Consider the following 22,519-nt stretch of genomic DNA (forward strand, 5'->3'; position numbering starts at 1 on the left):
TTTCGGGAAACGCACCCCAGTATGGGAAAAAAAGAGAAAAAACCCACCAAGAATTCATTGGTTTCTTCAGACCAGGTTTATTATAACAAATTTCAACATTTTTTTGTTATATGAGAGTCACATTAAAATGTAAATATAAAAGGAAATGTTACAATATTTATTGTGTGAAAATTCATTATATGAATTTTAAGACACATGGTTATCATAAGGCTGTGACAGACAGACAGACAGACAGACAGATAGATAGATAGATAGATAGATAGATAGATAGATAGATGACAAATATACAAGCAGATAAATGTTATAAATAATTAAATAATATGTTTTTTATCAGGAGAAAATATTTACATAAATGTGTTCAGGACCATAGTTCATATTCTTTTAGACTTATAAAAGCATAAATTATAGCAGTGGATATAAAAACAAATTTTCTTTGCTGTCTAATAAGGAAAGCCAGTGTAGTTACATAAATATAATTTGTAAGCATCTAGTGTGAAGGTATTATTAAACCCAGAGGAGTGTTTATAAAAGTTTGTCTTCTTTCAGAGTGGTGGTCAACTGCAACTCATTTCGGATGCTGTTAAGTTCCACCAAGCCCTCCTGTAGCTGGTCTGCCACCTCTCTGATTTTCGCAGCAAATTCTGACTTTGCACCATTTTTAAGCTCATGAGAGTCTTTGGCCACAAAGTAGATGTCCATACCGACAAAAAGCCCAGTCAAAACCCCTGTGGATATACTAGCAATCTGCACAGCACGGGCTGCTGTGGTTCCCGCTACATTGGCTATCTGCATCACACGCATAATCTCATTGGCGTTAGTTAGAATAGCTTTGCCCGCCATGGCACCATCCTCATAGATATTGTCGAAACAAGGGAAGTCTCGATTATAGGCATGCTTCTTCATCTTATTCAGGTTGAACTTGCGTAGGTTTGTAATGCCTTGCTTGATGAACTTCATGCTTTTGTTAAGGTCTGCCATCTTCGCCTGGTAGTCTTCCACAATGCGCTCCACCTTCTTGCGATCCATTGAGTTGTTGACGGTACTGGTTATCCCAGCGGACGCAGAGGTAAGCCCGCCTGCCATGGCAACACCCAGGCCAACCGCAGTGACAATCAGAGAGGTTCCCATGGTGAAAGGTGCCAAGATGAGGCCGGTTATGGTAGCAACACCTCCCACAGCGCTGGTGGAGCCACCGGTGATCTGGGCGATTTTAGTCTTCTTGTTGAATCTGTCCAGGCCATCGGCAATTGCATGCAGGTCGATCACATGCTGCCATAGTCCTTCTGCTCTCTCTGAGAAAAGTTTATTAAATACGCGAATGCCTTTTTGCACCTTCTCAGCAGTTACAGCAAAAGCCCTGAGAAAAAGGCCAATGGTCAGTCAACTTATCTTTATTTCCATGTCACACACACACACACACACACACACACACACACACACACACACACACACACACACACACACACACACACACACACACACACACACACACACACACACACACACACACACACACACACACACACACACACACACACACACACACACACACACACAAAATGAATTGGGACTTACTTGGTTTCCTCTTTCTCAGTCATGTTGTCACTTTTGGGCATGTCCTCCCATTCTGAATTGGAAAAAACAAATTGGGAAGACAATAGCTATGAATTAGAATGGGCCATCTGTTCAAACTTGGTTACGTTAATGTTAGTTTGTCTAAACTAAGAAGTTAAATGTTGGGAGGTAGGGAATTATTTCTGAAAGTGGACAAACAGTCACGTCAACATGATGGGAAAAGCTCACGTTCCACAGTGTTCCACCAATCCATGAGGCCATCAAGATCCTGTGATACATACATTTATGATAACTAAAAAATGGGTCTATTTTAGAAAACAAAGTCAAGGATCTATATTTAATGAACCAAACCTCCTCATCCTCTTTCTCATTTTCACTTAAACGGAACTCATCTAGCCATTCCATGAGGGACTTCTTGTGTCCTTTAGTCTGATTTAAAAAAACAAAAACAGAAAGTAATGTCAGGTTATTCTGCAAGCAGAGATTGGACAATAATGTGTAAAAAATAACTTGATGGGAGAATTCCAATGCAGAAACACACAGAAATTGCAGAAGTTGCGAGTCAAATAGGAAGGTAGTTTGCTCATGTGGTTTTGTTTTTGTCACAGGTTGCAAAAAAGCACTATTTCTTGTGGCTGGTGCAATAAAATATAGGGGCAAAATCAAATTTGCAAGATAATTTTTCCTTCCTAAAATAATAGTAATTGAGTTCAGTTTTTTTAAATCAAAATACAAAACAAATTTATTGTCACCTGACCTGTAGCATAAAACAGTTTATGAAGGTGGGGTTTTTATATTTAGAATACCACAACAGTCTTTCAGTTCTCATTCTTTGCCTGGTTGTGTCTTGTTTTCAGTGTCACAAGTTTTATTTTGATTAAAAGAACTGCTAGGACATTTCAGCACCTCTGCAAGGTCACTCCCACTGCCACTGCCTCCGCCTCCATTTTGGTTTCCACTCTTTTTCTGCGTTGTTTTGTTCTGTAATAACAGCACATGATTTCACTGGATAACAACTGTGAGCATGTAAAAACGTAAGAAGGAAAAATACTTGTTTACCTTTGGTACAACCTGGGGCATAAATGGATTTTTGGGTTTCTTCTTTTGTCCTTTTTGCTGTGAAAATGTCATATGATAAAAAGCTGTTCAACTGGGATGAATTTCAGATCATCTGTTTTGGTTCTCTGGAAAATGCACTGCTAAGGGTATTAGTATTCACTTAAAATAATAAGATGTGTGCAATTACTTTTGTATTTTCCTCTTCTCCAGGTGTCTCAGCCACTGTGTCAGGAATCTTTTCTAGGACCTCATTGCTATCACCCTGCAATAATGAGTAGAATGTATATAATCCTATTCCTATGATTCAGATATGACTTTAAAAGTGTGTTTTTTAAAATGTGTTTGACATATAATCTGTGTTGAAGAAAAAAGAAAAAGAGAACACAGAACCTAAATTATGAGAAAATATAAAATGATCAAATAAAAGAAGTGACACTGTTAAAAACTTTAGGTAACCTGTCATGGTTGCCAGTCAAAATAGCACCAATAACTGCATTCATGCTTTAGACAAGTGTTTAAATTATAGCCTCACCACTTGCTTTGTTATTGAGTTACATAATTCAACCTGTCTAGATGATCTTGCACAATAATTTGAGCCATATTTCACCTGGCATTCTGATGTGCAAGTAGGTGCTTGTCTTTTATGTTTGGTTATAGCGATTTAGGCTGGGCCAATAAAAAACGAAAAGTATTGCTGAAAAAGCCCAAAGGCATGTTCAGATAACAGCTTCCATACCAAGCTGGACTTGCACAAGATACCTAGATGAACAGAAGCAACTTAACTAGTCTGTTTCAACATGTTTTCAATAAAGCTTGTAGTTTACGGGTGATGTTTATGCTGTGTGTGTACATACATTTGCATATATATATATACATATATATGCCTATTTTAATATTTTAATTATATTAATTGTTTACTTTTATTAAAAAATACAGGAATATCACCAGAATGACATCTTGAAAAAATAAATAATAATAATAATAATGTTTTATTATATTTTAACTTAATATAATAATACTATACTATTTTTAACAATAAAATATTATAAAACAATAATACAATAATAAAAAAAATGTACCATCACATTTTGGTTGTCAAAGCCACAGCACTTAACCATTCCTCATATTATAAACCAGTACAGAGATGAAAATGCATATTTACATTCTTAAAGGCTGGTTGGCTCTCAACATCAACCAGCTCCTCTGCATCTAAACCAGAACCCATATCCTGGTATAAAAGAGAAAAGTGCATCATTGACAATAATTTGATGAAAATGCCCTTGTCTTTTGACATTCAATGGTTAAAGGCAGTCCTGATCCCATCCAATTATGTGTGTACTAAATCTGAGCTGTAATTTAGCTTTATTAACGATTAACAAAACTGGGTTACATCTTTAAAAAGTATGCCCACCTGCATGGATATTGACTGTTTAACGTCAGGTTTATCAGTGGGCTCCAAGAACTGTTGTGTTTTTTCCATGCCCTGCTGGGGAAGCAGATGCCTTCCTATTACAACATGTTTTATCACCAATCAGAACTAGTGACATTACAAAAAAGATAGCCTAAAGTCTGTGAAACAGTTAGTAAGGTTTAAGTTACAATACATGGAACATAGAATACATACAAAGGTGAAAGAAAGTTAAAGTGAGTGAAATATAGGAGTATCAAGGCAGATAAGGACTTACTTCAGCAGTGGAGGGCTCGCCACAATTGTCATCGATTTTAAAAAGTTCTCTGTCCATTATAAGAATGTCCTAATGGAGGACCAAGAAACAGATAAAAGGACTGAGAGTCAGAAGAGTAAAAATAGGATTATTTAACACTCATGATGTTGCGGTCAGACCAAACATCATCACATGCTGAAGATACACTTTGAATTGGGAGGTCATCCTGAGACAGAGAAAGAAAGGGGTTTTTGTTGAAAAATGACCTTCATTAATCAACACTGAATGCTAAGGCAAAGCAGACCCCAGATCAGCAACATCTAGGCTAAAAATAGCAAGGTATAACATAAAGATTGAAGATAAATAGAGGGATGACAGCTGAGTTCAACAGCATTTTAGAAATTAAATCAAATTTTAGAAATTAAATTAAAGTAACGGCTATTCTCGTAGCCTCGGGTAAGTCAACAATCCATTCCACAGACTGAGTCAAGTCAAATCACGGGATTTATAACAAATAAACGCACCCATGCCTCTCTCGGTCGTTTCCCGAACATGGCAGTGCTTTTCCAACATACATATGAAAGTTTGTACAGTTGTTTTACAAATAAACCATGCAACAACAACAAAAAAGTCGTTAAAGTTGGAGCAACAAGACGTGCTCAACTTACCGCACATGCGTAAACCGCACACTTCCCTGAGGAAAAAATATTGAGTTTCGTGAAGAAAAATAAATCGGTGACCTATCTATGAAATAAAAGACAACTGTGTAAGCCACCTTAAATTGTTTCCATGTTATTTTCTTTTGACGTGCAGTGGTTTGCCTTACAGTGTGAAGTAGCCTATCGAAATGTTGTCAACTCCGCCCTTTCTTGCTGTGTTTGTTGCCTCCGTTTTGTAAATCCATGGACGGCAGTCAGGTGGTGCTATTCAGCAGGGCAGGGGGCTGGGGGCCCCTGTGCTTGAGGTAATGTTTGGGCCCTATTATAGCCTACCTACACTACAAATTACCTCCACAAGAACATCACTATGGAGTAGCACAAAATACACAACAATTAAAATATGCTTGATGTTCATAGAACAATATGCAACATGCCTAGCATAGTCAGAATTTAGATGTAATATCAAATTTACAATATCAAATATACAATACAGAATGTGCTCTCTCTCAGTTGAGAGAAGATCAAAACCCTGAAATAACACTGAGCAATAAAGCCAGAGATAGTAGGCTATTATAGAAATGTATTGTCTTAAATTCAATGAATAAATTAAATCTGAATAAAATACACTTTATGGCTACAACAATCAAGTGAAATCACTATCAACAGAATCCATAGATGGATTTTGCATAGATTATATTAAGAGATTAATGATTTAAATAGGCATTTTTTTTTGTAGAAATATTAAATTACTGGAAAAATGAAATAGGCAAAAAATTACTATGAAAGTAGGCCTAAACCCGCCAGTAGCTAGGTGGCGACAAATTATTGAGTTGAATCCTTAAAGCAACAGATTTGTTTAAAATGATTAGTCATATAACTCATCAACACTGTATTTAGGCCTATAGCCTGCTTGAATCATTTACTCATCTGAGGAACAAAACACTGATGCTCGGAGACGCAGCGGTTCTGCTGCCGCTTTTCCACCACCGTAGGGCCGAACGTTACGGTTCCAGTTGTATTTCCACTTGAGCTTGCGGCTGCACACTATTTGAGTGGCGTAAACACAAATTAATAATAAAATTTAAATAAATATCTGATCATCCTCTGACAGGCTTCCTCCACTGCTGGTCACTGCTAAGTCTGCTGCTGGTTAGAGTGGTGGATTTTTCTTAAGTCTTTTGTCACAAGGAACCTACCACTGGACATTGTCTTAATTATGAACATTATAAACATGAGACATCAATTCACGAAACACCAAAAAGTCAACATAATATAAAAACTATAGTTTTAAGTTGTCATATATATTTATTTTTTAAATTGCCACTTTGTATTGATTTGGGAAAATATAATCCAGCATTATCACAGTGTTTTGTCAGCTGTCACCCTGTAAATTCCATGACAATTATTGCTTCAAAATGTAGTTTTTGCAGTCCAAAGTCTGTTTAAACAGTTATGCAAGTTGTGGTCTTTAAGAGAAGGTTGCAGTTGATACATCACTAGTAGGTCTAACAGACAGAACAATAAATAATGTTGCTTTTTATAACAGTTTTAATGGTCAGTGTGTGGGTTATACCAGCAGATGATTTATTTTCACCAAACATAAACATCCTTGAAGAACTGGAAAAGATGGGAGCAAAAATTAAATATATGGAGAAGGAAATGGAGCGACTAAGAACAGAAAACACAGGTAATATATGACATGAATAAAGTATACTGTAAAATATTGTTGTAGGCTATAGTGCTGCGCTGGAATTTAGTTTCAAGGAAGTACCATGTATATTGATGGGTATAACTACAGTGACGTTTTCAGCTAGTCATCTTGAGATCCTTTAAATCTAAACTGCATATATGCACCTATATAGGTTAGTTCTTAATAGTGAATGTTTTATGAGCAATAGGATAATATCTCTCTCTCTTTTTTTTTCGTTATGAGAAAGAACCAGTAAAGCAGAGCCGAAGCTCAACCAAAACAATATTCTTCCGCAAAATGCATGCAGTTTTGTTTTTTTAACCATACAGTGTACCTTTAAGTTCAACCAGAAATAGCACCACAAAGATTAAATGAAAAGATACTTAAGGGTTTTTCTTTTTGCTTGCTTGATAATTTTATTCACATCCTTTTTTTGCAGAAAGGGTGAAAGTAGCCTTTTCAGCCTCACTGTCAGCTTCAACTGATGTCAAATATATTGGCCCTTATGCAGAAGCAACCAATCTTGTGTATGAAAATGCATTTTCTAACATTGGAAATGCTTATGACATCAATACAGGTATCGCAACATTGCACAAAGAAATTCTTAACACAATGCTTTAACAATTTGATCATGTCATTTATTATTTAAGAACCTAAGTTTCTGCCATTATCAACAGGAATCTTCACTGCACCAGTAAAAGGAGTTTATTTCTTCAACTTTGTGGTCTTCAATCCTTATGCCATATCGACCGGTGTGAGACTGCTAAAGAATGGCAATTTTGTGGTTGCAGCGTCAGATAACCCTCCCGGGCAAGACACAGAGGACACTGCGTGCAACTCTGTCACTCTTCTGTTGGAACAAGGGGACCGGATACTTCTTCAACTCTTACAGAACTGTCGTATCTATACAGATATGTGGAAACGAAACACCTTCAGTGGACACCTTCTTTTTACCATGTAAAGTTATTGCCCATGTAATATAGCTCGAACGCAGTGTTTTAATTAGATACAAAAAATAAAGTAGAAAATCTAATTTTCTTGAAGCTGTCAGCATGCACTTGACAGGACAAAAATTGTCTTCAGACAAGTTTTAAAATAGCTTACAAAAATCCTTCAAATGTAGCGCAATTTACACTACTTTGATGTTGTTTGTTTATTATTCATTAAGTATAAATCACATTATTCATGAATAAAGACATATTTTGCTAGTAAAGTGATATTAATCAAGGTATTAATCAATATTTTTCATTCTAAATATTAAATGAGTTGAATGACTTCTCTGGAGATTTTACTTTGTTATAGTTACCAGTGTGATCACTGAAATGTTCTATTCATGTACAGTATTCTTTAATATCTGTATTTGATATCTGAATGCAGTAACAGTGCTTGCTTATTTAGCCCGGCTTCTAAATGAAATAGGAACTTGTTTTGTGTTTGAGAAAGGTCTTCAATGTGCTAAAACATATAGGGTCATTGAAGCCAATAGTTTAAGGGACCATTTCTTTGTTAAAGCCTTACTTTCCAGTTAGACTAAAGTGTATCTCTCTTTGAGAGAAAGAACGCATTATGTTGATGTTTTGAGAATACTCTCCTGTTTATAGTTAGAGCCTGGCAAAATCCAACCTGGGAAAATCTGTGTGTCAGTGTGTGTGTTAGTCTTCTTGGTTGCAACGAACCACTGGCATTATTGGAGATTGACTAAGTTGTTGTTCTGGACAGGCTGGCACCCAGTAACCCAAATCTGCGACCTGGAAGGTCACGACGTGCCTAACTTCAGGGTCCGAGTGTCAGCTGCCCAATCAGTGGAGATATAATTCAGTATATCTGTATATGTGTGGAAATTTACTATGTTTATGTCTTAGCCAATCAGAAACTGCAACCTGAAGCAATGACGTAGCTTAGACCTTGGAAATGGTATAACTGCTGTGATCTTTGTAACTGTAAGCAGGGCGGCCTCAAACTCCTGTGTGAGTCTTGAAGCTGACTTCTGCTGATGAAACTGCAAACTATCTTCAGTAAAACTTTTCTTCAATTTATTTTAATTCTGACTCTGGGTCTTCTTTCAAACATCTGGTCCTTGGTTCCTAAACTGTTACCCCCTAACAGTAATGGAGGATGCGGGCAATTGTTCTCTGTGACATCCCTGGCAAATCAGCAAACAAGGTAGAAAGATTTTATTATTTGGTTAGGGCTGAATGGAAAAGATTGGGAAAGGAGAGCGGGAGAGCTTCACTCCGAAGAGGAGAGTGAGGATTAATTCTACTAAAGTAAAAGAAGTCGCTGATGGCGTCGTTAGAGGAAGCAGGCAGTGCTACACACGAGTAAGTGCTAAATAATTATGCTGAGAGTATAAGAAGTCGCTGATAGCGTCGTTACGATTGACGGCAACAGACAGCGCAAACAAAGCCTGCTCTGTGAAGGCCCCACTGGGCATTTCACCACCCTAGCAGAGTACGTCCCTGGATTGTAGGTCCAGTTGCACTGCAAACCTGCTCCATCTCTTCCATCTCAGATAGGGGATCCCCAAATTTAGTGTGCAAGCTCACAACGATCAAAATGTAGGCAAGGTGTGTGCTGCTGTAGTTGAGGCTGACACACCACCACCAGATGACAGAGAGTGTTTTACTGTAAATGGCCACTCAGAGGTGAGAAAATGTGAAAGTGACAGAAATCTCTGGGTTTGAAAGTAGATCAGTGTTTAATATGACGATATTAAAGGGTTAGTTCACCCAAAAATGAAAATTCTGTAAGTAATTACTCACCCTCATGTTGTTCCAACCATGTAAGTCTTTCATTCATCTTCGGAACACAAATTAAGATATTTTTGATGAAATCTGACAGAATTTTGACTCCTCCATAGGCTTCCAGTGTGACCGAAACTCACCGGCCCAGAATAGTTATTAAAACATCGTTAAAATAGTCCAAGTAACTACAGTGGCACTACATTAAGTTTATGCGACGACAATACTTTTTGTGCGGAAAAACAACAAAAATAACGACTTTATCCAACTATTAGTGTTCCTCAATGTGGGCCTCTGACGAGAGTTCACGGGAGCGCCAGGACGCATGCGCGAGAACTGAGCTTAAATACTCCCCATAGATCTATGAAATACTCCCAAGGAGTGAGCAGTCTGTAACAAGTAGTAGTAGAAGAAGAACGCCGTAAGCTCAGTTCTCGCGCATGCGTCCTGGCGCTCCCGTGAACTCTCGTCAGAGGCCCACATTGAGGAAAACTAATAGTTGGATAAAGTCGTTATTTTTGTTGTTTTTCCGCACAAAAAGTATTGTCGTCGCATGATAAACTTAATGTAGTGCCACTGTAGTTACTTGGACTATTTTAACGATGTTTTAATAACTATTCTGGGCCGGTGAGTTTCGGTCACACTGGAAGCCTATGGAGGAGTCAAAATTCTGTCAGATTTCATCAAAAATATCTTAATTTGTGTTCCGAAGATGAACGAAAGACTTACATGGTTGGAACAACATGAGGGTGAGTAATTACTGACAGAATTTTCATTTTTGGGTGAACTAACCCTTTAAAGTTTTCGTCTGAGAAAGACCAAAACCAGGTCAAAAAGTCTTTGAGGATTGAGGGAATCCTTTTGAAGGAAAGATCTACAGTATAATAAACAAATTTATAAGTGAATTGATAAATACAGGTTGATGTAAAATTAATGACTCCAAATGTGAGTTGCAAAAATATATAAAAAATTATGTTTATTTGAAAACGCATGTCATTTCTGGGCTGAATGCCTCAGGTTTTAGCTGACATTGAATGAGAGAGACTCTGTGTCATAAGTGATAATAAGCTATTTATAGTAAGGCACAGTGTTTCAGTTGAAAACCATGGACATGGAGATGTTAAAAGAAATCCTGCTACATGCAGTTCAGATTTTATACATTTAGAGGGCAATTTTTAAATGTTTTAAAAGTAAAATGAATGACTTTAAAGAATAATAATACAGACCTTAAACGATAGAAGTGGCGTTTTTTACTGGTTAGGACCAGTGACTTCTTTGTCTAGTCTTATTCTCCACCATAAGACAGGGCTGATGGCTCCAGTTACAGATGTAGCAGTACACTGAATGGACAGTTGTGATAACTAAATTCATTGAGTATAATCTCAGCACTGTGATTTTGCTGATTTGGAGATGTTTAATGGATTTTAGTGATTAAATACTGCTGTCATTAACTTGTCTCCCTGTGTTAACACTAGGCAACCTGATGGCTCTGGTGACTCTTGAGTGCGCCTTCCCTAAGCTCCAGAAAACAACTGATTATGTTGAAGAAAACCATCAAAGATTCTGTTATGGGGAAGAGCGGTTACCAGTGTGCACGAGGTGATTTCTCAACGACGAGTAAGATCCTCTTTGGCCAGACAGAGGGCAGGGGGTCACCGCCTCCAATGGGCATCTACCCTGATGGGAGATGTTTTATGTGAGATGCGTATGAGCAGATGACTGTGAGGCCAGCAGCATCATTATATCATTAATGGGGGATGAGCTGTGAGTAGTTACGGCAGCCTGACCCAGAAATGTGAGTTCCTCCATACCACTCACCAGAAACCGCATTCCTTGGATGGCTTGTTTTCCATTGTGACAAGTGTCTGCAACTATGCCAGGGGAAAACACCCTGATGAAAGAGCTAATGGGCTTTCAAGAACCAGCTGACACCATGATGTGATTGTCCTTATTTGTTGTGGAGACAGTAACAAAACTTCTTAATTTATATCAGGACCATGATGTTGGTTGCCTTATAGGGAAGGAAAAAATGTATAGAAGTGTTGAATTTGAACTAATATGTCTATAACATAGTTTTAACTCCTGAAGGTCATTAGACATGGTGGTGGCTAAAGATGAAGACCGCTTTTGTAGATTCAAGAAAAAGTCTGGAATTGAAGCTGTTTTATATTTATTGTATTTTATACTTTTCACATGATTTTTTATTTTATTCATTGGTTTGTTAAATACACACAGCATTACTGTGCTATGCTATATTATGTTTAATACAGTTTCTCTTCGGTTAAAAACATAAATGTATATCTGAAAAACTAAAATATGTGTAAAATATATAACCAATGACTGTGGTTAGTATAATTCATGCATGAAAGGGTAAAACATAATCAAACAAAACAATGTACAGTGGTTACTTACTACCACCTTTACAAGTTTTTAAGTTGCCATTTTGTATTGATATGGGGAAATATAATCCATCATTATCACAGTGTGTTTGTCACTCTGGAAATTCCATGGCATACACCAATTATTGCTTCAAAATGCAGTCCAAAGTCCCTTGGTCTGTTTAAACAATTACGCAAGTTGTGGTCTTTAAGACAAGTGAATGTTCTCAGTTAGAACATCACAAGTAACAGACAGAACAATAAATAATGTTGATTTTTATAACCGTTTTAATGCTTAATGTGTGGGCTATACCAGCAGATGACTTATTTTTACCAAACATAAATATCCTTGAAGAACTGGGAAAGATGAAGATCATGGAAACAAGGCTGGAATCTATGGAGAAGGAAATGGAGCGACTAAGAACAGAAAACACAGGTAATGTGACACTGCTTACAAATGTGAAGAACATTGACAACTTTGATAAAAATAAAACTTGTTTCCATCAAAAACCCTTCTAATTAAAAGGTAAATTAGGTGGGTTTTAACTTATTAAACAAAATGAAGGTAGTAAAAGATAGTTTCATCATTGACAAATATCACATATTTAGGCTAAAAACAGCCTATCAAAAAGTTCAAGGCTTCAATTGATCAGAAATGTTTTATGTAAATAAATGAATGTTTATTGATCAATGATTATTATTTTAGCTCAAGGTAAGGAACTGCACACACTGCGTGAAACAACAAATGACGTAAAGACCAAAATGGATGATCTAATAAAACAAAATGAAGGTAATATAAATTACAATTTTGTTTATTAAATATAATACAAGACTCATAAATGTTTTAGCATTAGCAAAATAATTGCAGGGCTGCTGAACTATAGCCAGAAAAATTTATATATTTAAATATTGAATACATTTATTTCTCAATGTTGAATTTTGTGATATTGTAATCGTAAGGTAATGCAGTTTATAAAGAATCTCAGTTATATACTTTATCGTAGATAAACCTTAAAAATGAATGTAATTAAATCCTTTTTTAATGATGCAACCTAATTTACATATTTTATGTCTTAGTTTCAAAAGTGGCTTTCTCAGTTTCTCTGTCGTCCTCTAATGGGCCGCACAGCAGTTTACACACCCTGATTTACAAACATATCTTCCTCAATACTGGAGATGCTTATGATGCAAATACAGGTACAGTAAATCACTTTATATGCTGTAAATGTGATTTTTTTAATCCTGATTGATTTATGAAATATTTGTCTGATACAGGAATCTTTACAGCACCCATGAAGGGAGTGTATGTATTCAGGCTTTTTTCTAAGGCCTATGGAAGTTCAGATAAAGCGGTTGTCGCAGGCTTGTTTAAGAATGGCCAGCATGAAATTTCTACTTATGCACGTCAAAGCGATGGTTTCATCGGCTCTTCAAATGGAGTTTCTCTGCTGCTGGAAAAGGGGGATAAAGTATATGTAAATCTCTATCCTGGATATTGGATTTTTGACAATGAACACCATCACAGCACCTTTAGTGGACATCTGCTTTTCCCCATGTGATCGGAACCAACATAGAACATCTTTGGACATCAAGACTGTAATCATACAAGATGTTCCATTCACATTATTTATTTCTGTCTGTAAGACTAAGATTGAATGAATTTGATACAATTTTAGATTTGATACTAACTTGTACTTCAAATGTATCGGTGCCTATAAAGCAAGTATTGTTAAAAGGCCCTATCTGAATCACATGTGTGTCAATGTGTCAAATGTAATCCATAAAAGAATTTGATCAAAATAGTAAACTTTGAGTGTCACGTTTTTTCATAATCTAATGCTCTTTAACTGTTTTCTGGAGTCTTCTATTCTCTCAAGTGAAGTGACGTGATGTGCAGGACAAGTAACCCATACTCAAAATTTCTCCACTGCATTTAAGCCATCCAAGTTAGTGCACACACATTAGGAGCAGTGAGTAGTGAACACACAGGCATTTATTGCGGCGGCCAGGGAACAGTTGGGGTGCCTCACTCAAGGGCACCTCAGTCGTTTCCTGCAGGTATTGACAATCGAATCTGCAACATTCGGGTTACAAGTCTGACTCTCTAACCATTAATGCAAGAGCAGAACAATATGGAAAAGAAGGATTGGGCAAAATAATGCTTAAATAAATAAAGCACAATATATAAATGGGTAAATCTTAAAAGTGAGTCTAATTAAAAAAAATGAGTACACACCCTGATTTACAAACACATCTTCCTCAATACTGGAGATGCTTATGATGCAAATACAGGTACAGTAAATCACTTCATATACTGTGAATGTGACTATTTTACAAACCTTTAAAATTAAATGGATTGGAGTCTGATACAGGAATCTTTACAGTACCCATGAAGGGAGTGTATGTATTCAGGCTTTTCTCTAAGGCCTGCAGGTTGATATAAAACGATTTCCACAGGCCTGTTTAGGAATGGCCAAGATAAAATTTCTATATTTGCACAACAAGATTATGGTTTTATTGGCTCTTCAAATTTAGCTGCTGTTGGAAAAGGCGGGTGAAATATGTATTGGATTTTTGACAATTGAACACCATCACAGCACTTTTAATGGACATCTGCTTTTCCCTGTGATCAAAACATACCCAAGGTTCACTCACAAGCATTTCTGTATATCAGAAGGCTTTAATCACAAAATAATGTTCAATGCCATATTATTGCCTTCCAGTTTAAGGTTTCCACAGTGCGCATACTAAAATCCTCACCTTTTAATTTGCGTTATTAATATTTTTTTTTTTGTCTGATATAGGAATGTTTTCAGCACCTATGAGGCAAGATATTTCTCTACACATTTGGGAATTAAAATAGGCCTATATGGTAAAAGTACAATATGTTTCATTTTTCACTATTGAAAATAACCTTGAACACTTTAAAACTAAATTTCTTGATTTGGATATAAAATTTTAGCATCAATGCAAATTTCTAACAATGTTAAAAGGACCTTATGCTTTGGAGTCATTGATCTAACATGAGTAAAGAGGCTAGAATTATAGATTAGATTATTAGAATGTATTAGTATGATTAGAAATATAATGAAAGCATTATCCAATAGAAATTATAGCAGAACAAGAAGGATTATGAAAAATAATTGGGGGAAAGGGCACAAAATAGTGTAACGGTTCCTTTCGCACACTCACTTTTTCATTTTAGCCTATAATGGATGCCTAAAATAAATATTGCCTCAAAATGTAGTTCTTGTACCGTAATCCAAAGTCAATTGGACAGTTTAAACTATTGAGCAAGATGTTGATATGAAAGATGTGGGATTACAAATTAAAAAATATGTTTAAGATCTGCTGATCGGCTACATCCTGACATAACATCACATGAAAAACTAAGGTGAACTTTACTGATTATAGAGTTTCCAGTGTGGGGGTTTTGTCAGTTTTTGATCTTCCTACTGACGCTGAGTCAAACTATGAATGTTCACATGTCTCTAGTTCCTGTGACATGCAGGTGCTGCTTAAACCATTTGGGGGTAGGCTACTATTAGCTCATAGTCAGGGGTTACTTCCTGTATAGTCTTTAGATGCTTTTGTTTCAGTGGTCACTTCTAGGCTGTATGTAAGGTCACTGCCCACTGAATGCACACGATATAGCCTATTAAAATTATATCATATAAAAAAAATTATATCACTGCATACATTATATTAAGATTAATGTTTTTAATATAACATTTTATGTAGAAATATTAAATTATTGGAAAAATGAAATAGGCTATAAATCACTATGAAAGTAGGCCTACACCCGCCAGTAGGTGGCGGCAAATTATTGAGTTGAATCTACTCATCTGAGGTCTGAGGAACAAAACACTGTAATGCTCGGAGACGCAGCGGTTCTGCTGCCGCTTTTCCACCACCGTAGGGCCGAACGTTACGGTTCCAGTTGTATTTCCACTTGAGCTTGCGGCTGCACGCTATTTGAGTGGCGTAAAAACAAATGAATAATACAATTAAAAGAAATTTCTTATCATCCTCCGACAGGCTTCCTCCACTGTTGGTCACTGCTAAGTCTGCTGCTGGTTAGAGTGGTGGATTTTTCTTAACTCTATTGTCAATGGAACCTACCACTGGACATTGTCTTAATTATGCAAATTATAGGCTAAACATGAGACATCAATTTACGAAACACCAAAAAGTCAACATTATATAAAACTATAGTTTTAAGTTGTCATATAGGCTATTTTTTTTAATTGCCATTTTGTGTTGATTTGGGAAAATATAATCCAGCATTATCAGTGTTTTGTCAGCGGTCACCCAAATTCCATAACACAGGCCTACACCAATTAGGCTATTGCTTCAAAATGTAGTTTTTGCAGTCCAAAGTCTGTTTAAACAGTTACGCAAGTTGTGGTCTTTAAGAGAATGTTATTTAGTTGACATCACTTGGTCTAACAGACAGAACAATAAATGAGTCATTCCACGAAACCGGTACGATTTGGATTTTTTACTTATATGTATTACTTTTCTGAACACCCCACAACATTAATTACATAGCCTTAACTTCCAGAAAAACATATTTCCCACCTCAGACATCAAATCCCTATTATTATTGGTAATTATTTTGAGATATGGGCACTATTCTTCAACCTCATTATGGACACTATGGGAGCTCTCTGAACATAATTATAAAATATATTTGTAATCAAATCAACATTTTCCTATTAATCAGATGTCCCTCACACTAATTCAGTAATTGTAAATGTAAAATTTACATATCATTTTACACTTATGCTATACTAAAGCCTGAAATGGGCACTTTTTGTGACAGCAACCTCATCATTTTTTATCAAAGATGTGGCTTAACTTCAGAATTTGTACTAAAATCAGTATTCTTATGATTGCTCTGAACATTTCAGACTAAGTTCAACAAACATTAAATTACTTATTCATAAACTTCTAAAAGTGCCAAATCTGCCACAGATGTAGCTCAGGTCATACTGAAATGATTTAGCTAGAGCGCCGTAGCCAGCGACCCTTGCAAAATAAAATAAAAAATAAATAATAAAATAAAGCAGGATATTTTTTCTATTTTGCAATTGTAGTCATATTAAAGGGGGGGGGGTGAAATGCTCATTTTCACTCAATCTCCTGTTAATCTTGAGTACCTATAGAGTAGTATTGCATCCTTCATATCTCCAAAAAGTCTTTAGTTTTATTATATTTATAAAAGAAAGATAGGCTGTACCGAGTCTTTCCGGAAAAAAATGAGCGGCTGGAGGCGGGCCCTGTGGGCGAAGCTAAAGCTGTGCTAACGCGCCGAGCTAGTAACAACACACAGAGACAATAGAAGCAGTTTTACTCACCGAACCTTTATCATTGTGACTGCTCGATCCTTAAGCATTAGACGATCTGCAAATCCGTCGATCTGGGCTTTGTTTATAAAACAATCATCGTCAAAATGCAGGGAACAAACAGTCTACACCTCCGTTTATGCTCAGGAAAAACAAACTCCATCCACTGGTGCCTTAACGCCGGGTTCTTTGGGAATCTGTGCAGGGTTGTCTTGCCCTGGCAACCAAAAACACACTTCTTTGGTGACATTGGCTTCCCAAAAGCCGCACAGGGTGCTTTGATGGCGAACTGCTTTCGCTCTCTTGCTCTGGTTTTACATCTGACGTCACACATACCCATACTCGAAAAAAACTTTCCGAAACTTGTGACAAACCGGAAGGACAATTTTTGGCACAGAAATACTCCTTCAAACGTACAATTTAATTTTTGAAACTTTGTCCATGTTTAGCATGGGAATCCAACTCTTTAACAGTGTAAAAAACTCAGTATGCATGAAATAGCATTTCAACCCCCCTTTAAGAACAAAAACACTTGTAGTAAAAAGTACACCTGGTTACTTACACAAGGAAGGAAGTTGGTAGGAAAGGAAGTAGTTGGCTAAACACTGTTGTTGGTCATCTTCATCTTTCACCGTTGTTGTCATCTTGCTCACAAGCATGGAGTAGCACTAAACAGCTGCTCTACCACAGTCCATACAGTCAACTAATATTCTCAATATTTGCCCTATATTGCCTAAATCTAAGCTGGAATTCTGACTCTCCCTCATATATGCCTTCCCTACATTCTCAATTAAAAATTGGTGGGAATAATTTGGAAAGTATGAATTATCAGGTAGTTGCTTTCTTGTAAATGCAAATGTGGGGTCTAAACATAGGCAATCACAAATGTAAGCATTCCCCTGTGTTTGTCAAGGTAAAAAAATTAAATAGACATTAAGTTTTCATCTGTAGCTTATTTGGTTCAAAGGTTAGTCAAAACCCTTTTTCGGACAGTAGCCAGATGGGATTTGGGGACTTCGAGGGTCCACATATACCCAATCCTAAATATATATTTATTTTTGTGTGTTTCCCATAGCCAGAAAACGTGAAATATATATTAACTTTACATTTGTATCTCATCTGGTTCAAAATATGCAGCCGAATCCCTTTCAGGTGGCGGCCATATTGGATTTGGCAGCCATCTTGGTCTCAGGAATCACTGGCTCGGACACCCAGGCTAAATCATTTCAGTATGCCGTCAGCTGCATCCGTGGCAAATTTGGTGCTTGTAGATAAATTGGCGCAAACAATGGGGTGTAAGGCCCCATAGTACAGTCAAAACTGCTTTTATATTCATATTTTGCCGCGATGTGAAAAAATCCAGCAAAATGTGCGCGTTTGTCGACCCCAGAGAATTAACTTTAGCCAAACCATAAATTGTGATTCAAATGACCACTCTCACCTCAAGATGCCGCTGCGGTGGTGGAGTCCATGCAGTTTGGCACTGCGTCGCTTTTCAGCGCGAGCTGTTCTGAGAAGCCCATTTCCACCTCTATTGCGTTACCATCCTGACCACTGTATTAAATACAGATAAATCTACGCGAACTTGAAGCTATCCTAACTGATGCAATACTACGCTACTAACGATGCTTCTAACAATACTACACTAACAACTATGCTAATTAACTACCTAAGCTACACGAAATAATCTAAATAACTATATAAATGCTATGCTAAATAGATGCTAAAATACTCTATCCTGATCGTTTTCAATACTCGCAATTCCAACTCATGACTCGCTACAGTGGTTTTGGCGAAACAAGATGTTTTTTATAGAGCTGGTAAGTCCCGCCCATCCGTAAAACCCCAAGTGGACCTCTAGGCTGAAAAATCGTCAATGCAAGTGAATGGGAGAATATAATTATTTTCTGGTCCCTTTTGAATTGTGCCATGAATGTGAACATATGTTGTCTGTGAATTTTTTATATAATTTGTCATGTTACGAGTTTGACAGTATATGGTATGATTCTTCGGCTTGCAGTTGTGGAAAAGACATAACGAGAAAGACTACATGTCGCCTATGTGACGTCACCCCATAAAGTTGACTTACCCCTGGTTTTCGCCAACCTCAATGATTTTGTCCTCTCCCTGAAAAAAGGCGGTGAAGTGCACCAAAGACACAGCCATGTTTAGCGGGATCCGTGAGCTAGTGTCCGTGTGCGAGTGGTGTTGACGTTTCAATAGCGTCGAAAGCAGCGAGGAGTTGTAGTCCACAAAGTGCTCTCACACAAAGTCTAACCTTATCAAACTTCTACCCGCTAAATTGTAGCATTCTTTACACGAAAAATTATATAAAAAATTCACAGACAACATATGTTCACATGGCACAATTCAAACGGGACCAGAAAATAATTTTCTCCCATTCACTTGCATTGACGATTTTTCAACCTAGAGGTCCATTGGGGTTAGCGGAAGGGGCGGGACTTACCAGCTGCCAAGGGCGTGGTGAGCTGGAACTTGCATATGTCATGTGCCACTGCTTACATCATGTACCACCGCAAACATCCAATAGGAAAATTCAACTGCAGTAGCCACCGTTCAAACTGAAGAGGGCAGCACTCAGACGTTTTTACACCATATATTGTAGAATTAAAACACTTTATATCCAAATATCAAAAAAGTTACACGAACAGCACTAATAAAGCCCCATTCTTACAGATCATTAACTAAAAAAAGTTGGTTTAGGGTTTAGTTACCCTTAAAGGCCCCCACCTATACACCAATTATTGCTTCAAAATGCAGTCCAAAGTCCCTTGGTCTGTTTAAACAATTGCGCAAGTTGTGGTCTTTAAGAAGAGTGAATGTTCTCAGTTAGAACATCACTAGTAACAGACAGAACAATAAATCATGTTGATTTTTATAACAACAGTTTTAATGCTTAATGTGTGGGCTATACCAGCAGATGATTTATTTTTACCAAACATAGATATCACTGAAGAACTGGGAAAGATGAAGATCATGGAAACAAGGCTGGAATCTATGGAGAAGGAAATGCAGCGACTAAGAACAGAAAACACAGGTAATGTGACACTGCTTACAAATGTGAAGAACATTGACAAATATAAAACTAGTTTCCAAAAAGTGTAAAAAGTTTGGAAATATTTTTAATGTTTTTGAAAAAAGTCTTAAAGGGATACTCCACTCTAAAATGAAAATTCGGTCATCATATACTCACCCTCATGTTGTTTCAACCTGTATGAATTTCTTTCTTCTGCTGAACAGAAAGGAAGATATTTAGAAGAATGTCAGTAACCAGACAGTTTTTGGTACCATTGACTTCCATAGTAGGAAAAAAATATACTATGGAAGTCAATGGTACCAAAAAGTGTTTTCATTTTAGAGTGGAGTATCCCTTTAAGCTCGCCACGGCTGTATTTATTTGATGTAAAATACAGTAAAAACAGTAATATTGAAAAATATTATTACTCTTTAAATTGTTTTCGCTTTAAATAGAATTTAAAATGTAATATATTTCTGTGATATCAAAGCTGAATTTTCAGCATCATTACTCCAGTCTTCAGTGTCACATGATCCTTCAGAAATCATTGTAATATGCTGATTTTGTGCTCAATTATCATCAACTAGTATTGGTGCTCAAATATTAATAATGGGTCTTATTTTTTTTGCATGCTTAATATTTTTGTGGAAACCGTGATACATTTTTGTCAGGATTCTTTGATGAATAGAAAGGTAAAAAGTACAGCAACGAGCATAGAAATCATTTGTAACAATATAAATGTCTCTTCTGATCATCTGAATGCATCCTTGCTGAATAAAAGTATTACTATTATTATTTCATATATTACTTATCCCAAACCTTATCATGGTTTGCCATCACAGAACAACAGAAAACGTTCTATTTTAAATTGTAAAAATATTTTACAATATTACTGTTTTAACTGTATTTTTGATCAAATAAATACAGCCTTGGTGAGCAGAAAAAACATAAAAAAATCTAAACCTTGAACTGTAGTGTAAATATAATGAAATAATTTGTAATCTAATGTACAAATCTATGTTTTAGCTCCTAAAGTGGCTTTCTCAGCCTCTCTGTTGACCTCTTTTGGACCACAAAGCGTTGGACCCTTTAATGATTTACACACCCTGATTTACAAACACATCTTCCTCAACACTGGAAACGCCTATGATGCAAATACAGGTGAATAAATTCATATAGTGTTAATATCTCTCTGTAATTTTTTATAATGCTCTAATTTGAATGTATCTAATTAACCTTTGTTCGATACAGGAATCTTCACAGCACCTGTGAGGGGAGTGTACGCATTCAGGGTTTTCTCAAAAGCGTTCGGAAATCCACTGAAAGCCGTTACCGCAGGCCTGTTTAAAAATGACCAGCATATCATTTCTACACATGGACACCAAGAAGGTGGTTTTATCAGTACTTCAAATGGAGTCTCTCTGCTGCTAGAAGAAGGGGATAAAGTAAAAGTAAATCTCTATCCTGGCCAATGGATTTTTGACAATGGAGAACACCATCACAGCACATTCAGTGGACATCTGCTTTTCCCCATGTGATCTTGCAGGTAGTTTATTCACCCAAAAAGCTTTTCATATAGAAAGGATGTACAATCCTTAACAAAACAAACAAATTAATTTACTGAATATAACTAAATATTAAATCGAGTTGTTGTCATTTTCATATAATAAAAACAAAGCAAATATTCTTCATATCATGGCTTAGTTTAAGGCAATAGTATCATTAGTGCAAAATGCTCCATGCATGTGAAGTAAATGAACAGAATGCAACATTACAACTGATTAAAGATTACGAACGTACAGACTATGAGGATATCAACCTTTCCAGGACAGGAAGTACAGTTGACCCTGCGTATCTCCGCAAACAAATTCCTTGGGGTCACGGGGGTTCACCTCCAGCACCTTGACAGGGCCTCCACACACAAACATGCCAACCTGTGAAAGGCAGAAAATGAGAAACAGAAATTAAATTGAATATACACTGGTGGAAGTGATTGCAAATCCACTCCTTCAATATAAGAAAAAAATAAAAGAAATAATAAAAATACCTGTTTCTTAGTGTGTTTGTCCCATAGTTTGACGGATCTGTCATAAGATGCTGAGATGATGAGGCTCTCTGTAAGCCGCAGTACACTCACTTTGTCTGTGTGTGCCTATAGAGACCAGTCAACAGCCACCCAATTTATCAGCAACCCATGCATTCATGACTTATGATCCTTATATCTATCAGGAAAGCTAAAGGATACTTGCCGGTTTTCTTTCAGTCCAGGAGGAAATATTAGGGGGCTGGTTTGACCATATGTTCCCTTTATAATCACCACACACAATAAAGTCTGTAAAAAACAAACAAAAAAACACGATTTGAAACC

The 22,519-nt window shown here is 36.7% G+C and overlaps 4 protein-coding genes across 10 annotated transcripts in view; 2 read left to right on the forward strand and 2 right to left on the reverse strand.

The window, feature by feature from the left end:
- Positions 1 to 50: 50 nt before the first annotated feature.
- On the reverse strand, positions 51 to 5,209 carry apol1 (apolipoprotein L, 1). 7 transcript variants are annotated; one of them, XM_081374479.1, is made up of 12 exons: positions 5,074 to 5,200; positions 4,967 to 4,992; positions 4,320 to 4,388; positions 4,046 to 4,120; positions 3,797 to 3,862; positions 2,822 to 2,896; positions 2,635 to 2,691; positions 2,482 to 2,556; positions 1,927 to 2,004; positions 1,804 to 1,843; positions 1,576 to 1,627; positions 51 to 1,357 (listed from the first exon to the last, which is right to left on the reverse strand). In XM_081374479.1, exons 3-12 carry the CDS (start codon positions 4,374 to 4,376, stop codon positions 523 to 525), a joined length of 1,410 nt encoding a protein of 469 aa, XP_081230605.1. In that variant the 5' UTR covers positions 4,377 to 4,388; positions 4,967 to 4,992; positions 5,074 to 5,200; the 3' UTR covers positions 51 to 522. The 7 variants fall into 7 exon arrangements, with proteins under 7 accessions (XP_081230605.1, XP_081230608.1, XP_081230609.1 ...); XM_081374482.1 differs by having other exon boundaries at positions 4,046 to 4,117; positions 5,074 to 5,180; XM_081374483.1 differs by having other exon boundaries at positions 4,046 to 4,136; positions 5,074 to 5,180.
- Positions 5,210 to 11,976: 6,767 nt separating this feature from the next.
- cbln10 (cerebellin 10) lies at positions 11,977 to 13,570 on the forward strand. Its single transcript, XM_081373461.1, has 4 exons — positions 11,977 to 12,202; positions 12,473 to 12,556; positions 12,844 to 12,963; positions 13,042 to 13,570. The coding sequence occupies exons 1-4, from the start codon at positions 12,034 to 12,036 to the stop codon at positions 13,323 to 13,325; spliced, it is 657 nt and encodes a 218-aa protein (XP_081229587.1). The 5' UTR covers positions 11,977 to 12,033; the 3' UTR covers positions 13,326 to 13,570.
- A 6,430-nt stretch (positions 13,571 to 20,000) lies between these two features.
- LOC308695580 (cerebellin-2) lies at positions 20,001 to 22,207 on the forward strand (the record flags this gene model as incomplete). The annotated part of the gene is made up of 3 exons (XM_081373765.1): positions 20,001 to 20,172; positions 21,178 to 21,312; positions 21,403 to 22,207. The coding sequence occupies 3 exons, from the start codon at positions 20,001 to 20,003 to the stop codon at positions 21,687 to 21,689; spliced, it is 594 nt and encodes a 197-aa protein (XP_081229891.1). The 3' UTR covers positions 21,690 to 22,207.
- LOC308695581 (telomerase protein component 1-like) overlaps positions 21,662 to 22,519 on the reverse strand; it is a 34,224-nt gene continuing 33,366 nt past the window's right edge. Inside the window, exons 53-55 of the mRNA XM_081373766.1 lie at positions 22,401 to 22,483; positions 22,199 to 22,303; positions 21,662 to 22,085 (exon numbers count right to left, since the gene is read on the reverse strand). Of these exons, the coding sequence (XP_081229892.1) occupies positions 21,966 to 22,085; positions 22,199 to 22,303; positions 22,401 to 22,483 (308 nt within the window). The 3' untranslated portion in view covers positions 21,662 to 21,965. The remainder of the gene's footprint in view (positions 22,086 to 22,198; positions 22,304 to 22,400; positions 22,484 to 22,519) is intronic.

Source organism: Scardinius erythrophthalmus, assembly GCF_964197995.2.
Source record: "Scardinius erythrophthalmus genome assembly, chromosome: 9".
NCBI lineage: Eukaryota > Metazoa > Chordata > Actinopteri > Cypriniformes > Leuciscidae > Scardinius > Scardinius erythrophthalmus.

What these genes read in the sequence shown, in the direction of transcription:
- cbln10 (XM_081373461.1), top strand. Translation starts at nt 12,034, where the DNA reads ATGTTGATTTTTATAACCGTTTTAATGCTTAATGTGTGGGCTATACCA. An exon ending in TCTAATAAAACAAAATGAAG is followed by an intron (nt 12,557 to 12,843) that starts GTAATATAAATT and finishes TTTATGTCTTAG; the next exon opens with TTTCAAAAGTGGCTTTCTCA. An exon ending in TGCTTATGATGCAAATACAG is followed by an intron (nt 12,964 to 13,041) that starts GTACAGTAAATC and finishes TGTCTGATACAG; the next exon opens with GAATCTTTACAGCACCCATG.
- apol1 (XM_081374477.1), bottom strand. Translation starts at nt 4,376, where the DNA reads ATGGACAGAGAACTTTTTAAAATCGATGACAATTGTGGCGAGCCCTCC. An exon ending in AACAGTCAATATCCATGCAG is followed by an intron (nt 3,863 to 4,045) that starts GTGGGCATACTT and finishes CTTTTATACCAG; the next exon opens with GATATGGGTTCTGGTTTAGA. An exon ending in GAGAAGAGGAAAATACAAAA is followed by an intron (nt 2,692 to 2,821) that starts GTAATTGCACAC and finishes ACATTTTCACAG; the next exon opens with CAAAAAGGACAAAAGAAGAA.